Source organism: Brachyistius frenatus, unplaced genomic scaffold (genome assembly GCF_029030835.1).
Source record: "Brachyistius frenatus isolate BFR_SWC_R1_liver_20210118 unplaced genomic scaffold, ASM2903083v1 Contig_5, whole genome shotgun sequence".
Lineage (NCBI taxonomy): Eukaryota > Metazoa > Chordata > Actinopteri > Embiotocidae > Brachyistius > Brachyistius frenatus.
In genome coordinates this window covers 2,323,818-2,346,973 of record NW_027210604.1, presented here as the reverse complement: position 1 = coordinate 2,346,973, position 23,156 = coordinate 2,323,818, and the positions used below count along the sequence as shown (strand labels likewise).

Here is a 23,156-nt window from a genome sequence, read left to right as displayed (position 1 = left end):
ATTACTGCCAGCGGGTCCGCAATGGAAAATATAACATCTGCAGCTTTTTTTCCCTTCTGAACGTGTTCGTTGGTGCAGTTTAGTCGTGTATTCAAAGTTAATTGGGAAGAAAATGATTTATTTTCAGACATAAAACAAGACAAAAGATGATGTTGAGGAGGAGGAGCAGCAGGAGGAGAAGGAGGAGCAGCGGAGGGCTCTGCCAGGTCGGTTGTGTTTCAGGGAGGAAGTTTGTCTCCTTCAGTCATATTCAGTTTGACTTCAGCCTGAACAACAAAGAGAGAGAGAGAGAGATGTGGCTCCATTCCCTACTACTGTTGATCGCCCTCAGCTGCTGCTGCTCTGCTGAAGGTAAGAAAGGAACTCAAATATATTTATATTTACTCTTTATTGACCCTTTATTTACCAGGTATAAAGGGTTAATTATTTTCATTCATGTGTGAAGGAAAACAAAGATACAAACACAACTCAACGATTCATGGGGAGTTGTCTATTGTATATATTCATGTCGCCTGTAGTTTTCATAAAATTGTAAAATAAATATTTTATTTGTAAACATGTGACTGTTGCTTACCGAGACTTAATTAAGGCCTGATTATTTTCATACCCGTGAAGAAAAATAAATGGGAACATGAACACGAAGAACTGAGGAATAACATCACATGATGTAAAAATGTTGAGATAATATAAATAACAGTGTGATAAACAAAGTAAACACAGACAACTAACTAACAAACCCAGACAGCTGATTTAACATTTAACCAATGAAAAGCCCAACTAAGTGAACTGCAGTAAACTTTCAGATCAAAAAAACAAATCACAGGCAGGAAGACGAGAGAAAAGGTTTGGATCTGCAGGTATTCTTGATTTAAACGTTAAAAAGTCACAGATAACACAAAACTATAAAAAGCAGTCACGATGTGTGCTGTATTCATGATAAATTATTAAAAACTACAATACTTATTTTATTGCAGTTGTATGTTTTGTATATTGTTGTGTCAATGAAATCATATTGTTGGGTATTTTGTCATTGTTAAAAATAAATTACTGCAGAAATACACTGAAATGTAAAAAAACAAAACAAAACAAAAAAAAACATTCTGGGTATTTACAGGAAACAAAACAGATGTTTGGGAAAATGTTCTTGTGCAATTACCAATTCAACTTTATTTATATTTTATACCAGAAAACAGACCAGAGACCATGTATAAAAATGGAGGTGGACTCCAATGCTGAATTGCCTCAAAGTGCAATAGCACTGACAACCACTGGGGGCTGTCTCCAAAACATGTATAGCTCAATCAGACTCTTATTCGAAAAGTGTTAACTTCTCTCTTGAAATATAACATCAATACATTTTGATTGCTACATTTTGACTGACAGGCCTGGGGTGCAGTCAGGTTTCCAATATATAGGTGGGCAGGACGTAGTGTCCTTTGGTTTTCAGTCAGATTCACCCCCGCTCCTCCCCCAGCTCATCCAAATATGATCCCTTCTGATTTAAAAAAAAAACAACAACAACAAACGAGCAGTTTTTATATGCAGATCATGAACGGCGGCAGAACTTTCCGTGTTGTTTCTTTTATGAGTTAAAAGCGCCAAAATGTTGCACATTTCATGAAACTGTCCACTGATGGTGAAACTTAAAATGTTGAATTACAGCTGTGGTGTACCTGCACCCTGACTTTAAACTGTATACCCAGTTTTAATGTATTGAGATGTGGTTCATTAACAACAACTGCAGAAACTACAAGTGAAGTAAACCCAACCTTCATCGTCCACAGTCGGTTTTAATGACCCAGACAGAACCAGCAGCCTGAACCGTGAACAGGCTAACAGTAGAAACAGGATCAGAGTCTCAGAGGGAGACGACAAGTAAAACCTCCACGGATCATTAAATACGACCGCTGGGAACAAATCTGCAGAAAGAGACAGAAAGACAAAAAGCTCCTTGAGACGCGTCGAGTCCAATTCGGGCCTGCAGGGATTTGAAGGTTTGCGTGGAGGAAGAAGTCCAACCGGACAACACGGAGGAACGTCACAGGCGGGTTTTTCCTCACAGGTGAATTCGACCTCTATTTCCGTTGGACAGCTCACTTTTGAAGTATTTATTACAGCAGCAGAACATCGTTAGAATTTGGCGTCTGGGCTCCGGCCTCATTACTCCTGATGGGGTAAGAGATTTTGGGGAATTGTGAGCAAATATATAAAAAAAAATAATAATAATTCGCAGCCTAAATCGACCCCCAAATGTCGGGATGGTGCAGCTGCTCGAGTCGACTGGCTGAAATCGCTCGCAGGTGTCGCTCAATTCGCAGATGAACTCGTGAACACAAATGTTTAGAGAGGAAAAACAAGTCGCCCGCTGAGATAATATTCGGACCCTCGATCTGCGGCGTCATGAACATCCACTGGATCGAAGCTTTGCTGTCTGAAAACGTGGAGGAAACTCGGACCACAGCTGCTGCAGAAACTGATGGACTCTCAGGTCCAGATGTTGTCTAGTTACGTCCGTGTCGTCCCACCACGACAAATAAATACTGTACAAACTAAGAGCCCCTGGAGTAGATGTAAACATGTTGCCGTGGTGACCAGTTCCTCCACCTCTCCCACAGAGTCCTCAACAAAGAAGAAGTAAGACGAGGAAGTGGAAGAAAAGACCCTCAACACACTGAAACACACATTATCCCTGTGCGTGTGTGTGTGTGTGTGTGCGTGTGTGTGTGTGTGTGTGTGTGTGTGTGTGTGTGTGTGTGTGTGTGTGTGTGGGTGTGGGTGTGTAGTTTCTGCATGTGTGTTTGTGGTCTCTGGTAGAAAATGTGTTTCCTGACTTTCTGAGGTTTTGTCACACCAACACCGAAACCTCCTAACTGCAGGACTTTCTCCCAACAACAAAACTCAGCGGTGTGAAAACCTCGTACCTCCAGTCAGTTTGAGAATCTCACGAGTGAACCTCGCCCGACGACGTTCGGACTGCCGACAAACAAATAAAAACAATCGGATTTCGATGACGATTCAGATTACGAATCATTTCGGTCTTCAATCGATCAGTAACCTTCCACAGTCCTCCGCTGCCCGGTTGTTGTTTTTTTTTTCATCTTTTGGCAGTTCGGACTTTTATGGACCGAATTCTGAATGGAAGAATTTAATTAATTCTACAAGAAGCAAACAAATATGGGTTAAAAGATCAATAATGGATTGTATTGATCGTGTTTGTTATCTCTATGCTGCGCTTTTCTCTCTCCGCTCTCCCGTAACCCCCGACCAGTCGAGCCGCTGAGTCTCATCCCGTCAGAGGTTTTTCTTTCTCTTAAAAGGACGTTTTTCTTTCCAGCTGTCGCTCGTGTGCGAATTGTCGAATTGTTTTGTTCCATTATACGGGCTAGACTGCGTGAAGTGCCCTGAGATGACTTGTGCTGTGATTTGGGGCGTTAGGAAAATTAATTTGAATTGAATTAAACGGCTGATCAGGTGCAAAGTCCAAAACTCAAAGAAACAAAGAAAGAAAAAGTGATGTAATTTGACTTTTTAGGACATTTTACAGTACACAGGATGACATAAACACAGTGAAATGTGCTTTTCCAGAACTCAAATACATTTTTGGGAAGTTTCATCAAAACAACAACTCAGTTTGAGCTGTTGGTGCAAATAATCATAAGCGTTTTTGAGTAACGTGAACTTAATGTGTCAATATGAACACAAGTTGTTGTTTTTTTTAAGGTGAATTCAGGGTGTTTTTCGAGTCTCGTTTGTGATTCAAAACAAAGACGGCTGACCGCAGAGTTCCTTGATAGAAAACAAAATATGATTCATCTGGAGTCTTTTAATTTTTAAAAGAAACCTGCAGAAACCTAAATTGTAACGTTGAGTCATTATCAGCAGAAATTCTTCAGTTACACAATTCAGACAAAATTCAGTTTCCCAGCATGCCTTGCATCTGAATATATTTCATGTCAGTTTTAGGTTTCGGTCAGTTTTGGTTCTGTTTCTGGGTTTTTAATTGGTTTCTTTGCTTTTAAGGTTTCCACGTGAGCACTCTCTCTTTCTGTACGCGTCAGCCCGCAGAGTTTAACAACCCCAGCCCCAGACTTACAACAAAACACTTTTACAGGGGTTAAAGTTTTATAGATATACAACTCAGGAGATCATAAGTCAGTCATTAATAAACAAACTGTTTAATTGAAGATTACAGTTATTTATTTAAGACTAGTAAAAGTCTCACTCTTTACTCATGCTTCAAAGTGACTGTTCATCAGAATCTCATCCTGAAGTTCAACAGTCTGAAATGTGTCACACACACACACACACACACACACACACACACACACACACACACACACACACACACACACACACACACACGCGCGCATGAAGACTGTGTTTGTAGTTTCACTTCTGTTTTTTTTGCCCTGATTGTGAAACTCGATGACGCGAATCTCCAACTGTCACATGAGGCTTCACAACAAATCTCTTCATCTGAGTCTATTTATTGACCAGTGCACCGATCGATCACTCAGATTATAAAGGAACATCTGAACGTCAACCGAAGAGTAAATCGTAATTTTAAACCCCGTTGTGTCCAAATGATTCTGATTTGTTCAACAAAATGACACGAACCCAACACAACACGGGACCCGGCGGGTAAAGGTCAGGTTTGTAACGTGGCTACAAACATGGCCGAGACTGGCTGAGTCACCTGTCAATCAAAGCAAACGCAGCCCTAAATACGCTCTCTTTATATCCTGATATAACGCCTCTTTTAATCTGAAAATTAAAACATGAACGTGAATCATGTCGGCTACGTGTCGTGTAAAAACTGAAGTTTTGACTTCAGTCGTCTTCACTGCAGGTGATGTCCAAGACAACCCAGCTGTTCCCATGATGATGGGCGCCGCCCAGTCTCCTGGCCAAGCAGACGTTCACCCCGCCGGTCCAAACTATACCCCCAAACTGTCGGAGCTGGTCCACAATCAGCAAGAAGACGTGTGGAGGACAACAGTCCTGGATCTGTTAACACAACTGGTCAAGATTCAGAAGGAGGTCGCCAAACATCAGGGCCAGGTGGTCCAACAGCTCGGCATTCTGGGAACTCAGGTGAGTCCAGTTTAGTCCAGCTTTAATTTATTTTCTCTCAGGTTTAATGTAGATATCTTTTCCTCTTAAGTTTACTTTTTAGATTCAGATTTATCTTAGTTTTTATGAGTTTATTTTAGCTCATTTTTGGCTAATTTAAATTTATCTCCAGTTAGATTAGTTTAATATAAATATGATTTACATTGTTTAATTTGGTTCAGGTGTGACTTAGTTTAGTTTAGCTCTGGTTTTGTTTAATTTAAGATAACTTTTAATTTTGCTTAGATTGCATTTTAATTCAATTTAGTTGAGACTGTGGTCAAGCTCCTCCTGTAAACTCTGGCCAGGGAAGATTATTTTAAGATGTTTTTAGACCAAGTACACCTTAATTAGTCTAAACTAAACTGGTTCAATGGGATATACACTATATATACAATACGATATATATATATTTATATAATCCAGTTTACCTGAACTAACCTGCGTTCTGGTGTTGTGTCCTCAGGGGTCCCAGCAGATCCAAGATCTGCAGAACCTGGCTCGCCACCAGAGTCTGCTAGTTGAAAACCATCAGGCTCTACTGCTTCAGACATCCCGCATCGCCACCCACCTGCAGGACACCACCAAGAAACCAGCTCCTGACAGCCGCTGAGACCCTCCGATCCAACAGGACACCATTGATTTCTAATGACCAGTCTAAACCAGTCGCTAAGGTTAATCTGTTCTTATTGAGCCAGCCAATGATTTAGATCTTTTATACCAGCTAACCAATGAGACTGTCAATTATTAATAACTTCTGTTGTCATTTAATCAATAAATCAGTAAGCTGATCGACAATATGTTTCATAAAATTCACAAGTGAAAACGAATCTGAAAATGTTTGAAAAATCTCATCAATAAAAAAAAAAAAATAGAAAAAAATCTTCTTGGTTGTAAATTAAATGTGATTTCAGTGATCTCTCCTCTGATTTTGAATAAAGTTGTGTTGAATTGACCCTCCACTGGTGTTGGTTTTCAGTGCTGATGTTTGTGTCATTAAGTATGTTGGTTAACAGCTGTCCACTGCTGCTTATGTCTCCATCCAACCGATTAAGTGAGGTTCCTCAGGGTTCTATTTTCGGTCCTTGAAAGTTTTGATTCACTTGCTGATAGTTAGCATTTGTTCGGTTGGATTTTTCGGTGAAAAAGCAGCAGTCACACCACATAGATCATAGGTCTCCACAAATGAGGGCAAGTTGACATGTTCAGTCAGCATATTTTATATCCTGTAACAACTGGGGTGTGCTCGGTTCAAGTCCTTATCTGAGGGGCCTTGCAGTGTCAAAGTTCACTTTGTTACAGTACAGAAAATTACATGTTAACCCTGACAGCATCGTGCAGTGGTATACAAACAAGTTATGTTAAAATGTCCATTTTATTTCATTTCATGCAGTCTGTTAACCAGTTAAACCCAATTTTGGGTCTCTGCCAGTCTGTCTTCTGTATTTTGGGCATCTTCAGGTGTCGTTATTATTGCACTTGAACATTTATTGTTTTTTTTTTTTCGTTTTTTTTCAGAACCTCCCGATCCAACGTCGATCCGTCTAAACTCTAAACTCCTCCCGAACCAGTCTGACGCAGTTCTGACTGCCGGTTCTGCCTTTACCTTCGGTTGCCATGGCAACGGTTCCGTCATGTGGTCCAACACTGCGTTCATCGCGCTGTACTGGGCCGACAGGTCACAGCCCAGACACACCGGGACGTACCACTGCAGGTACAGAAATAGGAGCCTGGAGCACCTGGACACCTGGATCCACCTGTATGTCAAAGGTGAGATGAGCAGAGGCCCCACTACCTTGTGATTTTGGAGTTCTTCTGACCTTTGGTTGATTTGCTTCCTTTAGTTTGTTTCAGGTGTATGTTCTTGACTCACCTGCTGACAGTGATGCTTTTAATACTCTTCATCATGTCCTAAAAAAAAAAAAAAAAATGACCTCCAGTTTCCCATAATTCCCAGACCCAGCCGACCCATCCAGCGTCTTCGTCACGCCTCGTAACAACATGCCCAACCTCAAGGAAGGTGAAAACTTCCTTTTCAGGTGTCTGCTGACCGACCCATCCGTCACAAATCTCACGCTCCAATCGGAGGGCCAGGGGTCGGGCCTCCCGCTGGGTATGAACGCGACTGTTGACCCCCGTAGAGGAGCCCTGATCCGAGACCTGAGGAGGTCTTTCAAAGGAGAGTACGTCTGTTCTGGCTGGAAGGACGGGAGAGAGTTCAGATCCAGGCCCGTCTACCTGATGGTGGCCCCCCGTAAGACCTCACTCGCCACCTGTCTCTCTACCTGTCTCTTTACCTGCATGACACGCCACCTGTCTCGCCACCTGTCTGTCTGCAGGCCTGCGTCACCCCCCCTCCCTGTCCATTGGTCAGGACAAATTTGTCCGTCTGTTAGGAGAGCAGTTTGAGGTCACCTGCGTGACCAGTAACCCCTCCCACTTCTACAGCCTCACCTGGACACACCCCAACATACAGGTGAGAGGTCAAAGGTCACCTGCGTGTCTTTACTCCTGATAAAAATGTGTGTTGATTAACCATTTCGTTCGTTTCAGAAACTAAATTACACGGAGAGCCAAGTCTATAGAAACAATCACCTGTACAAAAACAGCACTCTGACTATCTCTGCTGTCGACTGGACACACGGTGGTCCATACACCTGTACCGCTGCCAATGAAGCTGGAGTCGCTGCGGCAACCACGCAGCTCCAAGTCCTGGGTACGTAAATAACAAAAAGATAGACTCACAAAACACAGTAACTACAAAGAACAGGACACTCATATTTACTCGTCTCCTCTTCTTCTTCAGATCGTCCCTACCTGCGAATCTACCTGCAGAAAATGGAGCATGCCAATGCTAAGAAAAGGACCACAGAGGTTAACGACGGCATCACGCCAATGGAGGTGATGGAAGAGCTAGAAGCTAACGTTAGCAATGGCTCCCTTGAAGTGGACGGGGAACTGATTGCTAATGTTAGCTTGGAAAGAGCGGACATGAATGGGGCCAGCCGTGCTAACATTAGCAGAAGCAGCAGAGTGGAGGTGTACGAAAGGCGAGATGTGACACTGACCTTTGTGATGGAGGCCTATCCTCCAATCAGGAACCAGCATTGGACGACACCAGCACACATCAACGATGAGGAAAAAACGGTGCACCAGGAGAGCTATGCGGCGAGCGACTACAGGTAAGACTGAAGCAAGTCAGACAGAGACCTGCAACACAAACAATACCACCTTAATGTTTGTTAAGGTGGAAGTGTTGGTGTTAAGGCTTGTTAAGGTGGAAGTGTTGGTGTAAAGTTTTTTTTTAAGGTGGTTGTGTTGGTATTAAGGTTTTTTAAGGTGGTTGTGTTGGTGTTAAGGTGGACATGTTGGTGTTAATGTTTTCTAAGGTGGTCATTTTGATGTTGCAGGTCAAATGCTAGCCTGCTGCTGCGGCGGGTGCGTCAGGAGGATCGAGGTCACTACTCATTTCATTTTTCTAATGCGTTCTTCAAAGGCTCGCAAAACATTGATCTCCGAGTCTACCGTAAGAAAACTTTCCCTCGTCCTGCCCCTTCTCTTCTTCAGCAGCCTGCTCTGATTACATGATCTGTTATGTCAAAAAACACATTTTAATCCTTCAGGTTCTCCAAATGCTGCGATCACCATGGAGAACGACAATCTGACCTGCAGGAGCTCTGGATATCCACGACCCACAATCGTCTTGCTCACATGCCCCGGTGTCCAGCACACGTATGTGTAAACCGACAGTGTTGTCAGTGCCCCCTACAGGCTGCAGCGTTTATTACAAACAGTGCATAAAAACATCTGCATACAATAACTTACTACATAATTAAAAATGAACAGATCTTTAACCCCTGATGCAGGTGTTCAGAAGTCTCCACCAATATGGCTGCTCCAGCCATTGTGACCTCTCAGGAGGGGGACGAGGTGAGGGCGCAGCTTCCTCTGTCAGCTAAAGATGACGTCACGGTCGAGTGTCTCGCCGTCAACCTCGTGGGAGAGTCTCGTGAGGTCTTCAGTCACCGTAAGTGTCGGCGTAACCACAGCAGATTTACAAAGCACTTATCAAAAGCAACGAACACAAACTGCCGTACAGGTCGGACATACAGTGGTAGAATACAGATGTTTCAATACAAACAATAAATGAAAACAGAAAAAGCTTTGCATGTGACCAAATGTTCTTGTTTTCATCGATGCAGGACCTCAAACCGTCTTCACGCCGGTTCTGATTGGAGCTCTGAGTGTCGCTGCTGCCCTCCTGCTGCTCCTAGTGGTCGTCTTTTACAAGTGCAGACAGGTACGTTCACTGATCGCCACGTGGAGTCACTTCTGTTATTTATCTTAACAGTTCTCAGTTCTGGAAATCAGTAGAAACAGTAGAAAGCAGGTCAGTGGCTGGAGTATACAAATGTATTTATGTTGTCGGATTAGCCTGCAGAGTGGGCAGAAAAAAAAAAAAAAAAAAAAAAAGGGAAATAATCAGATTCTGCTGTTCTTGTTCCGCCAGAAACCCAAATACGAGATCCGCTGGAAGATCATCGAAAGCACCGACGGGAACAACTACACTTTCGTTGACCCCACCCAGCTGCCGTACAACCACAAGTGGGAGTTTCCCCGTGACAAACTCCGCCTCGGTACGAAGCGTCTGATTCAAAACTAGCAAGAAACACCAGTTCAACCCGGAAGACTATGACTTTAACGATTCATATTTAAACACGACGATGTTAATGTTCAGTTTAAATACAAATACCTTTTTTTTTTTTTTTTTATTTCAAACACCAAGACGTTAACGTCGTTTAATGCTAAAAATAATTGCGACATTTACGTTCAGTTTAACTTTAAACACAATGTTGTTAACATTTGACACTCAAATACTACAATGATAATGTTTAATTTTCAAACTATCACATTAACACTATGCTTGTTAGCATTTAACCATCAAACATCGTGATATTAACACTCGGTTTAATATTCAAGAACTACAATAGTAACGATAAATGTAACATCAATTTAAAATGTAACAGTCAGAATCAGAGATGTCGTTGGAACCTGTTCCTCCTTCCTCTCCGGTTTGTTATTCACATTTCAGCCTTTCCGTTCGTCAGGTGCCGTCTTGGGCTCGGGGGCATTTGGGAAGGTCGTCGAGGCAACGGCGTACGGTCTGGAAACTGAAGACAAGGTCACCAGAGTCGCTGTCAAGATGCTCAAACGTCAGTCCACAAACCAGCATCATCGTCGTCGTCATCATCGTCGTCGTTCTACTTGCGACGGTGACGATCTGATGTTTCGTGTGTTTCGTCAACAGCAAGCGCTCACTCGGAGGAACGGGAAGCTCTGATGTCGGAGCTGAAGATCCTCAGTCATCTCGGTTACCATGACAACATAGTCAACCTGCTGGGAGCCTGCACTCGTGGAGGTGAGTTCAAAGGATCTGCTGGTCACGTGGAGCCAGACACCACAGGGACCCTGGATCGAGCCGGAGGTGGTCGTGAGGTTTTGGCTCAGTGGGTCTACCTGTGATTGTAGTTTGCTCACCTTTGACCTTTTTAACTCACCCACCAGGCCCCATGCTGATGATTACTGAGTACTGTAGCTACGGCGACCTGCTCAACTTCCTGCGGGCTAACGCTCAGGACCTCATGACATCGATGTTGAGTGTCGACGAAGTGGAGGGCGTGGCCTTCTATAAAAACATGGCCGCCCAACATGGCAGGGTCCGCAGGTCCGACCTTTTTCTTTATCACACGGCTTCCGTTCCACCTGTACAGTTGATAAGTATTAAAGTTGTTTCCGGTAAAAAGTCGGGGCAACAATTCAATTTTAAAAGCTTTGGATTAAAATTTAAAATGAAAGTATTAAGTATTTTTTACACTGTAGTGTTAATTTTGTATTCTGTATTCAGCAGGTATGTATGATAATGATGATGATGATGATGATGATGATGATGATGATGATGATGATGATGATGATGACCAGCTGATTAGTAACGTCCAGTCATGTGTGTTGCAGTGACAGCGGGATCTCGTGTTGTTCAGAGTATCAGGAGATGCAGCCGGCTCTGAGTCCAGGACAAACGCACCAGGGTAAGAACCTGAACGCACCTGAACACGTATGAACTCACCCGGATTCCCCTGAACGCGACTGTCCCGAACACACCTAAGCACACATGAACTCACCTGTCTAACTGTGCACCTGTCTGTCTCCCAGGTGGGCAGACGGACAGTCTTTCTGTGGGCGACCTCATGAGGTTTTCCTACCAGGTTGCTCAGGGTATGGACTTCCTGTCCACCAGAAACGTAAGAAAACACACAGACTTCTATCTTTGTCAGGACTTTAAGGTCATCTTTTTTGTCTCACCTGTCTGTCTCTCACCTGTCTGTCTCTCACCTGTCTGCCTCAGTGTATCCACAGAGACGTAGCAGCAAGGAACGTCCTGCTGACTGATTGTCACGTTGCAAAGATCTGTGACTTTGGTTTGGCCAGAGACATTCACGACGACGACAGCTACATCGTTCAGGGAAACGTCGGTGTTTCAGCACACTGTAGCTCGCAGGACATTTTATTTTGACAGACCGTATTTTATTTTGACATTTTCCTGTGCGTTTTATTCCGATAGGCTCGTCTCCCGGTGAAGTGGATGGCTCCAGAGAGCATCTTTCAGTGCGTTTACACGGTGCAGAGCGACGTCTGGTCCTACGGAGTCTTACTGTGGGAGATCTTCTCTCTGGGTAACCGTGGCAACCCTGGACATCACTTCATCCCACCCCAATTCGGCTCTAATGTTGACCAGTATTGATTAATGATGGGTAGAAATGGTCAAGTCACTTAATCAGTTGATCAGCAACTATGCAAGTGACTGCCCAGACCGCAGCTTTCTGATTGGACATGTTTGGGACTCGACGTTGACGTCTCTCACCTGTCTCTTTCTGTGTTCACCTACTCACTTTAGGTAAGAGTCCATACCCAAACGTTGCCGTGGACACCAACTTCTACAAGATGATCAAAGATGGCCGCCACATGGACCAGCCAGACTTCGCTCCAGTTGAGATGTGAGCAGATGGAGATTTTTATAAATGTCGATAAAGTTATTTTGTATGTGACACTCACCTGTCCTCTCAGGTACCAGCTGATGACACTCTGTTGGAATCTGGAGCCCACTGACAGACCAACCTTCAAAATGATTGGTCAGCTCATCAACAGGCTCCTCCCCTCAACCAATGACACATCGCCACATTACAGCGACCAGGTGAGGACAGCCCGGTGGTTCCAGAGCCCTCAGTGTCGTCTGACAGGCTTCTGCTTTATTGTTTAACTTCTTCTTCTTCTCCTCAGCCAACGTACAGGAACATCGATGAGTGCAGAGAAGAAGAGGAGGAGGAGGAGCTTAGAGGAGGAACACCGAAGAGAAGAGAAGAAGAACGAGGTGAGAATTTATGAAACCGTTACCAAAAAAAACAGTTGAATAAAATTGTAATAAATCTGTCGAGACTTCATCTCTTGCCCTTCTCCTTGCAGATAATAATGATGATGAAGAGGGGAGGGAGCCAATGATGAAGAACATCTACCAGCTCTCCTGATCCTTTCATCCAAACTGAATGCTTCTCACGGTTTTCATGAGTCTAAGTTCTCTTGTGAGAACGAGTTCGCTTCATGTGGCTGAAGACGGTCGACACTGCTGAAAACTTTATGGACATTTCAGACACATTTAGTCTAAAATATCAGAATAATAAAAATAAATAAACAACTGGTGTGATGTGTGTATTTGTTCCAAAATCTGCTCAGGAAATGACCTCAGTCAGATTTTATCGTGAAAGTCTCTCTCTGTGTTTTTGTAACAGAATCATAATCATTCAGGATTTTTTTGTTTTAATTTCAATTTTGTTTTTGTCTGTAATCTGAAATATTTTCATGTTTAATTTGTATTGATCCCGACGTTCTCTTGTGGTACTGATCAGAACTGTAATTTTATAATCAAATTTTTTTTTTTTTTTTTTTTTTAAATAAATTCAATCTAAACAGCCGACCGTTTGTTTTTCTGATGGAGGATCAGTTTGAATCAGGTTCACATGAAAGCCTCACATGTTCAGAGATTCTGGATTATTTCACGAAGAGCAGAAGGAGATGCTTTTCAGCTTTGAATGAACTATTACAGGTTTTATTTTGCATCATGAGACATCACAGCTTCATCCAAAACTCTCAGGAGGAGTCCAGGCCTCTGGGTTTATTGCATATTATTAACGATTAATCATAAATTTATCAGAAATGTCTAACACAGGGGTAGAAAGTCCAACCCGTTAAATGCTGTTTTGTCAAAGTCAAGGCTGCCACAAAGAGATAAGCGAAAGGTGAAGTCGGCGCTGTGACCACCCAGGTCAAAGGAAGTCTTGTGATGGAGCAGAAAGAGCGACAAGCTCCAGTAAACATTTCTAACAATTATTCATAATAATTCATTATAATAGCGTGTTTCTATAGTTTATTTATTTATTTAAGTTGAATGAGTCTCTGCAGGTGAGTTTTCTGTTGCACCTGCCAGGGGAATGCACGGGATGGGGCCAGATTACAGAAGATTACCGTAAAGGTTTACAATTGCTGGACTTTATTTTCACACCACAATGACCCATAAAACAGATGCTGCATTTCTATCCATTACTGCATGTAATCTTGACCAGCTTCAGAGTATAAGAGGTCGGATGCTCACTTTGCTTTCGATGCTGAAAACAACAGGTTCTCATCCTGCCGTTCATCGAGCGAACAAGAGAAACAAACAGAAGAAAGCAAACAGCAGCTGATCTGAGGTCTGCAACAGGTAAACTAATCAGTTATTATACAGGTGAAATATAGATAATAAAGTGACTTTACATATTAAAATAGTGACTCGGTTTATGGAGTTTTACGGTGATGCTCTGCTACAAAACAAGTTGAAGATTTTCTCTGAGGAGGAAGTTGAAGATCAAGCTTTTAGTGTCAGAACACATCATTCTGTTGCTTAGCTGTCACTGATTTTGATTGATTATGTATTGACTGTGCAGCTGTCAGGATGAAGCGGCATATGTCTTCTCTGGAGTTTTTCCTCAGCGTCATTTCTTCACTTCTTCTCATCTGTTGTGCCGCGCTGATTGTAGTTTCATGGATCAGCCTGAAGCCTGATGGTAAACTCACATTCTACTCAGCTGATCAAATCACGACACATTTTTTTTTATTGCTGATGATGTTGTTGTTTTGTGTGCCGAGGTGCCGTTGAGCCTGTGCAGCTGACAGGTCGGATGGTGATCACAAAGGGAGCAGTGTTCTCCCGAGAACTGATGAATTCCAGCAGTCCGCAGTTTAAATCTCTCGCCTATGATGTCCAAACGCTGGTGAGATCAATGGCTTTTATTTTGAATTTTTTTTTTAAACATCAGCAGCTTTTGTTTTGAAAAATAACAGATTTAAGCTTCAGACGGACAGAATAAGTAAGAGTATAAGCTTGGTCACTACGGTTATGATCAGCTTCATCAGGTTCATCGACACCTGATCCCATTCTGACCTCTGATTGGTCGACAGGTGTCTGAAGCCTTCAGTCTCAGCGAGCTACGACGGCTCTACAAGTCCTGTCAGGTTCAATACTTCAGGTAAGAGAGCTAATCAGTCCCATCATTACTGATCAATTACTTTGTCACTGATCAATATAACCATTACTAATCAATCACATCCTGACTGATCGATCACATTCTTATGATGAAACACGATGGTTCTCATCACAACATACGTCTTCTCAGGGTCACTTAACAATCATCAATCACACGATCACTGATCAATCACATAGTTACAGATCAACTGATTACTTGGTTGACTGTCAGTTGGTTGTTTAATTTCTTGTAAAACCGTTGCTTATTGCCTTAATTTCATTGATTGATTGATTGATTGATTGATTGAATGATTGAATGATTGATTAGAAACTGATAATGTGTGTCTGGTGATTCTAATATACGACTGTAGGTGTCAGTAATCAATCTGATGACAGTCTAGTTAACGAGCTCATACTTGTTTTTGATCTGTGTCCTCAGGCACGGCAGTGTGGCCGTGAGCTTTGACCTCTGGTTTCATCAACTCGTTGATGTGAAGGAGGTAGAGCAGCAGCTGTGGGCGGGGCTTCAGGAGGCCCCGGATGGAGGATTGATGATCGACAGAAAAAGCCTCCAGATCGGAGGTGAGTGTGAGGTCACAGTGAGGTCACCAAAGGAGGTGAACATTCAGCGATTAGTGATGTCACGGTGTTCCTGTTTCTGCAGAGGCGACGGCTGCATTGACCAGCGTCATACCGACAGCAGGTGAGACGCGTTCAGGTGCTCCATCACAAAACGTTCCGTCACTTTGTTTTTAACATCTCTGCTCCGTGTGTACAGCAAGATGTCCTCCTCAACAAGCTTTCTGTGCCGATGGAACCACATGCGTCCGCATTAGTCGGCTGTGTGATGGAGTCAACGACTGTCCGGACGCATCGGATGAAGCCGCTGCTCACTGTGGTCAGTGATGATCTCTGAATCAGCAGCTTCCTCCGTCAGCAGCATCAAACAGCAGATCTCAGGTGTTTTAATGGATCAAACGTCCCATGACTCTCTCATCACTCTCATCTCCATAGCAACGGCGTGTGACGGACAGTTTGTGCTGAGCGGATCGAGCGGTTCGTTCAGCTCATCGAAGTCTGACATGTACCACAACAGCAGCTTCTGTCGCTGGATCATCAGGTTAGACTGTAACACACACTGTAACACACACTGTAACACACACTGTAACACACACAGTAACACACACAGTAACACACACTGTAACACACACAGTAACACACACTGTAACACACTCACACACACTGTAACACACACTGTAACACACACTGTAACACACAGTAACACACACTGTAACACACACTGTAACACACACAGTAACACACACTGTAACACACACACACACTGTAACACACTGTAACACACACAGTAACACACACTGTAACACACACTGTAACACACACTGTAACACACTGTAACACACACTGTAACACACACTGTAACACACACTGTAACACACAGTTACACACACTGTAACACACACAGTAACACACACTGTAACACACTGTAACACTGTAACACACAGTAACACACACTGTAACACACACTGTAACACTCACTGTAACACACAGTAACACACACAGCAACACACTGTAACACTCACTGTAACAGTTACACATACTGTAACATACACAGTAACACACACAGTTACACACACTGTAACACTCACTGTAACACTCACTGTAACACACAGTAACACACTGTAACACTCACTGTAACACACTGTAACACACTGTAACACACTGTAACACGCACTGTAACACACAGTAACACACTGTAACACACAGTAACACACACTGTAACACACACTGTAACACACAGTAACACAAAGTTACACACACTGTAACACACTGCAGGGGAGACCTTCACAATTAAAGTTAACGTGTTCAGGCAGAACGATGATGAAGTTTGTTGGTGTTATTCAGTGTTTTTATCTCCAATAAACCTAAAAGTTCTGGAGGACGTTGAGCAGATTCGTGTTGTTTCCAGGGTCGATCGAGGACTTTCAGTTCAGGTCAGCTTCGATCAGTTTGAAACAGAACTAAACCTCATCACCCTGAGTCTTTTCGAAGGAGTCGGACCAAACAAAGTGCTCACAGGTGAACGGCAGAGTTCGATATAATAGTTTCAACTCACATCAGCAGTTGTCGTTAACCTGACGACAGATTATTTGACATGTTTACGTGATTGGTAGCTGAGCTCTCAGGCTCCACCCCTCCGACCATGTGGCTGTTTACCGACCAATCGACTTTGGAGTTTATCTCGTATGATATCAACAGCCTGTCAGGGTTCACGGCCACCTACAGCGCCGCCAACATCTCCAGCCTGTCTGGTAAGTCGGGACTAAGCACTGTAAGAAGCTGCCTTCGAGCGTTTCCTGTGACTGACGGTTCTCTGTGTTCAGACGAGGAGAAGCTGACCTGCACCTTTGAGCAAGGCATGTGTTTCTGGAGAGACTATGACTGGACTGGGGGCCACTGGAGTCGAATCAGCGGCCCCACCTTTCCTCCGTCAACCGGCCCAAGCGTCGACCACACGTTGGGTAACAGCTCGGGTGAGTTTAATCGGTTGTGTTTTTATTCTGATAATTCTGATGATTCGGTCGTAAAACCTCATTGATCAGTTGGTATCAAACCCTGTCAGGTTTCTACATCGTCACTCCGATCAGTCCCGGCCAATTCCTAAAGAGCTTCAAGATCTACAGCCTCCCTCTGACTCCGCCCACAAGGCCCATGTGTCTGAGATTCTGGTGAATAGAAAATAATAAACAAATGCACAACAAATAATAAACATGTCAACTGAAAATGAACAAATTCAAATGTAAAACAAAGAAAATGAACCAATACATAATATGTAAACAATGGAAACTAAAACAAACATAAAGATAAGCATGTAAATAACATTAAACTAAATTAATAAAAAAAAGTCAGCGATTAGACGTGTCGACGTGTTTGTCTGCAGGTACCACATGTTCGGAAACGACGTCCGTCAGCTCCGAGTTTTTCTGCAGTCGTCTCCATGGCAGCCATCGCTTAACGATACCATCGTGTTCCAGAGAGACGGTAACTATGGCGACAACTGGAACTACGGCCAGGTGACCCTCAACCTGACATCAGAGTCCAGGGTCAGTGACATCGCACAGGAAGTCCACAGATCAGACAGTTTTATCACTCAGCTCAATAAACGAGTTATCGATTGACGTGACTTCTGACCTTTGCAGGTGGTGTTTGAAGCTCTGAAGAAGGGAGGTATGATGAACGACATCGCTCTGGACGACATCACGTTAACTTCTGATCCATGTGGACCCGCGCCCCCTGAACTGATCAATGTACCGTCTATGACAACCATAGCCCCCGGTCCAAGTGAGGCACAAACCACACACCCATACCCAGAGATACACAAACCACGCACACTTTTCCAGGTGAATTTAAATTGTTATTGTCCGTTTCTAAAACGCTGTTCTCAGCGTGTTTATTCTGCATTGTATACGTTACTGTCAGCATTTAAAAAAGTGCACCTGAGTAAATAACTCACCTCTGGCAAAATACATCACATAACAATAACACTGTTGACTGTGTTTCTTGGTTGTTTGTATGTAATATATATAGATATATATACTGTACTGTATATACTGTGCATTTTATATTTTATATTTTTTACTGCTATTTTACTGCTATTTTATTGCTTTTCTATTGTTCTATTATTATCTTATTGCTTCTGTATGCTGCTGTAGCGAAAAAAAATCCCCTCGGGGATTAATAAAGTAACTACCTAACCTAACCTAACCTAACCTAACCTAACCTAACCTAACCTAACCTAACCTAACCTAACCTAACCTAACCTAACCTAACCTAAACCCAGCACACGCCAATGCTCTCTAATCCACTCTGACTCCGCCCCCTCTGTTCTCTGATTGGTCCAGCTGATTGTGGAGGACCATTTGACCTCTGGGAGCCAAACTCCACCTTCAGCTCACCAAACTACCCACAACACTACGGGGACCATGCCAAGTGTGAGTACACCCATTGACCCATTCATACTACCTGTACTTCATACTCACTGTATACCTGTACTTCCTACTCACTGTATTCCCTGTACTTCATACTCACTGTGTACCTGTACTTATACTTCTTACTTATAAATGTACCAAAAGTAATTATACAAGAAACAATTTCTGCTGTTCGAAATGTTCAGCTATGTTTACAAACCCACTGATCCCTGATTTCACCTGAACATGTCTGTTGTGTTTACCTACTGTTTTGAACCTCACCTGTCACCTGTGTGTTAATTACCCATGATGCTCTGCTGCTGCAGGTCTGTGGATTCTGAACACTGTCGTGGGCCAGAACATCCAGCTCCACTTCCTGGACTTTCACACCGAACTAGCCTATGATGTGGTAGAGGTGCGGGACGGGGCGGGGCCTAACTCCACCTTACTGGGTAAGATGGTGTTTGTTTTTTTTTACCCATAATTCTCTGCAGCTTCATTCTCACCTGAAATAAACCGGAGACTTTATTCTGCTTCAGGTATTAAAGTTTTTTATTTGTTATTTTGACAGCTGTTCTCAGCAGCAATGGCCCCACCCACGACTTGTTCTCAACAACCAATCAGATGACGGTGTGGTTCCTTACGGACAAGTCAAATCGCGACCTAGGATTCAAAGCCAACTTCACCTCCGGGGTCAGACTGGGGTTACCAGGTGAGCTCATAGCTCAAATCTAAGATTGTGTTCAAACACGAGTGGAAAACACAAACTGATCATTTGGTTTGTTAACAGCTCCGTGTGCAGTCGGTCAGTTCCAGTGTAAGACAGGAAGCTGTATCAATGGTAACGCTCAATGTGACGGCACGGTCAACTGTCCCGATGCCTCCGATGAAGCCAACTGTAGTGAGTCACCGTCTCATGATCACAATTTTGTTTACTCTCTCTCTATTTTGGATTGACAGTTTTCTTTACACCAAAAACAAGAACTGCAACAATTGTATGAGTTTCTCTTTGAAACATTTGCTGTTCAAAGTGCTTCACATAAAACCATTAAAAGCATCAAAACATCAGGCAAAGGAATGAAAACATTAAGAACAGAGATTAAAACATTAATCAAGCTAAAAAAATAGGATAAAAGTCACAGTGCAGTTTAAGACATCCTGAAATCTGGTTCAGTGAAAAGCAGCAAACAGAAAAGTCTTCCGTCCTGATTTAAAGGATCTGAGAGTCTCAGCAGATCTGCAGCTTTCTGGGATTTTATTCCAGATGTGTGGAACATAGAAACTGAACGCTGGTTCTCCACGTTAAGTTCTGACTCTGGGAAACAGGAAGGAGACCAGCAGACAACCTGACTGGTCGGGGTGGTACATAAAAAATGAACCCACCAGTGCTTTACAGACCAGCAGCAGGATTTTTAAAGTGGATTCTGTGTTGGACAGAAACTCTCAGGTGTCAGAAAAACAACCAGCTCCTGACAACATTTCACCATGTTGGTGTGTCAGTCGTGTTGCAGGTACAAGGTCTCAGACGCCTCAAGTTTCGTCTCGCCTCATCTCTGCTGACTGTGTGTGCCGACAGCTGGAGCTCCCACCTGTCCAACCCCACCTGCCGGTACCTGGGATACAGGTAACGCTCACCTGTCTGATTTCGCTTGACTGGGACACAGGATGAAGGTTCTGGTGGAAAACGAGGGAAAGTTAAAGAGTACTGATCTGTTTGTCTTTTTGTTCCGACTCCCCTGCAGGTTCGGGGAAGCATCGCGGCTGCCGGCTCTGCCACAAGATTCACCGTTTGTGAACATCACATTCACCGGCAACGGAACCCTAGAAGCCGTTGTGAGGTACCGAAAAACCAGAACAAGAACATGACAGACAGAGTCACAATTAGAAACTGGAGCTAGAAGTAGAACAAGAACTAGAACTACGAGTAGAAATGTAAATAAAATGTGTGCTGCAACTAAGAACCAGAACCAGAAAGAGAACAGGAACTGAAAACAGAACCAAAGATCATGTCTGTGGATATTTATACTGGTCGTGATGTTTTGCAGTCAAACCTGTCAAAGTGAGGAAGTGATTGCACTGAACTGCAGCAACAAGCGTGAGTACACTCATAAACACTGAGTGTTAAATTCACTGTTAAACCGAGATGTTTTTTTTAAATGTGAAGAATAAATTATCTTCTGTGTGTGTTTCAGCGTGTGGAGTCCGGATCGTCAATCACGTCACGCGTGAGCTGCCCCAATCAGAGAACAGAACAAGTGATCAACGTAAGAACTGAAATTCTGCTCTCAGTTTCTACCTGAATATTTTTTTGTGTTTTGATCATGTTCAGTTCAGCATGTTTGTTTGTACATGCAGGTGGTAACCGAGTGGTGGGCGGGACTAATGCAACGAAGGGGGCGTGGCCGTGGATGGTGTCCCTGGAGTGGGTGGGGAATCCCATTTGTGGAGCCTCACTGGTTGGCAAGGACTGGCTGCTGACTGCTGCCCACTGTGTCTACGGGTGAGAGACTCCAATGTTAGCGTGTGAAAGCAGAACCGTCATGTCGGCCTGTTGTGATGACGCAGATCAAACAGACCTGTGAACGTCCGACACACCTGACGGTGATGTAACGATGTGACGTGAGTCCGCGTCTGTCTCTGCAGGATGAACGTCCACGTCCAGCACTGGACGGCCGTCCTCGGTCTTCACTCCCAAAGTAACAGAAATGAAGCGGGCGTTCAGATCCGAGAAATCGATCGCGTCATTATCCACAGAGACTACAACAGACGGATCCAACAGGCTGACATCGCCATGATGCATCTGCAGCAGCCAGTCGACTTCACCCGTCAGTAACAGCGCGAACATGAACACCTGAGCAGTCAGGCTGCAGGTCGATGATGCACGTTGAGGGTTAAAGAGAGAAAATGTTCATCTCAGTCCTGGATATTAATCTGCAACTTTCACGTCAACTTTTTATTATTGTTTACAAGTGTGTGTGTGTGTGTGTGTGTGTGTGTGTGTGTGTGTGTGTGTGTGTGTGTGTGTGTGTGTGTGTGTGTGTGTGTGTGTGTCTCAGAGTGGGTCCAGCCTGTGTGTTTACCAGCTAGAGGTCAGAATTTCGCAATAGGAAGAACATGTTACATCGCCGGTTGGGGACAAGACGCTGAAGATGGTGAGACATGAAACACACTGAGAAAGTATTTACAACGAAGTGCTTCATTTTTTACAGTGAATAATAACATCACCTGTTTCCTTCTCCACCCGTCTCCCTCTCCATCTGTCTCTCTCTCCCAGGTGTTCGCCCCGATATTCTCCAGCAGGCCGGGGTCCCTCTGGTGAGTCGGACTCTGTGTCAGCGTCAGATACTTAAGTACAACATCACCTCCAGCATGCTGTGTGCCGGCTACCCTGTGGGAGGCGTCGACTCATGTAAGGTAATGACTCACCTGGACTCACCTGGACTCACTCGGACTCCACAGACCACATCCATCACCAGACAGAAATCTTAACTGATTCTCTAGTTTGGCTGATTTAATCAGAGAATTCACAGTTTAACCAGCCGGTGTGACACAGATGCTGATCTGAGTGCCGATCGGTCAGTCAGCTGCAGGTCGATAAAGTTTCTGTTGGTTTTTGTTTGCACTCTGTTGTTTCTATATCTGTGTTTGTTTTTTGTTTTTTTCATAAATTTTGAACATGGTGTTTGCAGGGAGACTCTGGAGGCCCACTGATGTGTCTCGACAATGGACACTGGACTGCGATTGGTCAGTTACGCACTCACGGACATACGCAGCGAGATAACATTCCTCGATAAAAAGCAGATGAGGTCTAAACAAATGCTGCACTCTGATTGGTTCCTGACAGGCGTGACCTCGTTTGGGATTGGCTGCGGGCGTCCTCAAAAACCTGGAGTCTACACCCGAGTCGCCGCCTTCACCTCCTGGATCGCCCGGGTCAGACGCTCCCACCCCTCTTCATCACCTTTCTTGTGAAACGGCCTTTCTTTAAGCCTTAAACTTTCACTGAAGTTCTTCTCCTGTTAAATTTACAAATTGTTAATCAAATAATGAATTGCTGGACAAACCTGAACATGTTGTCTTCCATACTGACACTGAACAAGTCATCAAGGTAGAAATTAAAAAGTTAAATTTTCAAATGTCTCCAAGATAAATCAAGTTGTATTGATTGAAAAAATGATTTTATATGAAGCGGAGAGGACAAGAAAGTACGAAATTGTGTTTTTTTTTTTTTATTGCAATGACAAAAAAAACCCCGACAAATGCTCTTATTCAAATCCATTCTTTCACTAATACAATAAATAAAATTTATATTGGTAAAAATAAACTTGAGAATCATTCTGTTTTATTACTTTTTTTTATTTTTATTTAACTTCTTACATTGTCTACCTTTCTTGTGTCTAAAGTCTTAAATCACATTTTCAAAACACTAAAAAATAAAATAAAAAAAA

The 23,156-nt window shown here is 43.4% G+C and overlaps 2 protein-coding genes across 2 annotated transcripts; both read left to right on the top strand.

Annotated features, from left to right (window-relative positions):
• The first annotated feature begins 249 nt into the window (after positions 1 to 249).
• LOC138631565 (macrophage colony-stimulating factor 1 receptor 2-like) lies at positions 250 to 13,098 on the top strand. Its single transcript, XM_069716602.1, has 22 exons — positions 250 to 351; positions 6,631 to 6,882; positions 7,070 to 7,366; positions 7,452 to 7,588; positions 7,666 to 7,828; positions 7,919 to 8,294; positions 8,523 to 8,638; positions 8,736 to 8,844; positions 8,979 to 9,139; positions 9,315 to 9,412; positions 9,623 to 9,749; positions 10,221 to 10,325; positions 10,421 to 10,531; positions 10,678 to 10,837; positions 11,125 to 11,198; positions 11,323 to 11,411; positions 11,516 to 11,638; positions 11,732 to 11,843; positions 12,065 to 12,164; positions 12,235 to 12,361; positions 12,448 to 12,538; positions 12,631 to 13,098. Exons 1-22 carry the CDS (start codon positions 294 to 296, stop codon positions 12,690 to 12,692), a joined length of 3,048 nt encoding a protein of 1,015 aa, XP_069572703.1. The 5' UTR covers positions 250 to 293; the 3' UTR covers positions 12,693 to 13,098.
• Positions 13,099 to 14,147: 1,049 nt separating this feature from the next.
• On the top strand, positions 14,148 to 22,680 carry LOC138634862 (enteropeptidase-like). Its single transcript, XM_069722056.1, is given in 26 exon segments — positions 14,148 to 14,264; positions 14,347 to 14,471; positions 14,659 to 14,726; positions 15,162 to 15,362; positions 15,505 to 15,620; positions 15,737 to 15,842; positions 16,710 to 16,819; positions 16,915 to 17,052; positions 17,125 to 17,274; positions 17,364 to 17,469; positions 17,682 to 17,844; positions 17,941 to 18,082; positions 18,643 to 18,732; positions 19,035 to 19,160; positions 19,280 to 19,420; positions 19,499 to 19,609; positions 20,209 to 20,332; positions 20,451 to 20,546; positions 20,754 to 20,803; positions 20,901 to 20,996; positions 21,064 to 21,208; positions 21,352 to 21,533; positions 21,765 to 21,860; positions 21,983 to 22,122; positions 22,398 to 22,452; positions 22,553 to 22,680. Coding segments are annotated over 26 exon segments (3,117 nt in total). The 5' UTR covers positions 14,148 to 14,152.
• Positions 22,681 to 23,156: the final 476 nt, after the last annotated feature.

Bases quoted from the DNA above. Each gene is read 5' to 3' on its own strand.
- LOC138631565 (XM_069716602.1), top strand. From the start codon at position 294: ATGTGGCTCCATTCCCTACTACTGTTGATCGCCCTCAGCTGCTGCTGC. The intron at 10,532-10,677 runs GTGAGTTCAAAG...CTCACCCACCAG, and splicing joins GGGAGCCTGCACTCGTGGAG to GCCCCATGCTGATGATTACT. The intron at 12,165-12,234 runs GTGAGCAGATGG...CTGTCCTCTCAG, and splicing joins GACTTCGCTCCAGTTGAGAT to GTACCAGCTGATGACACTCT.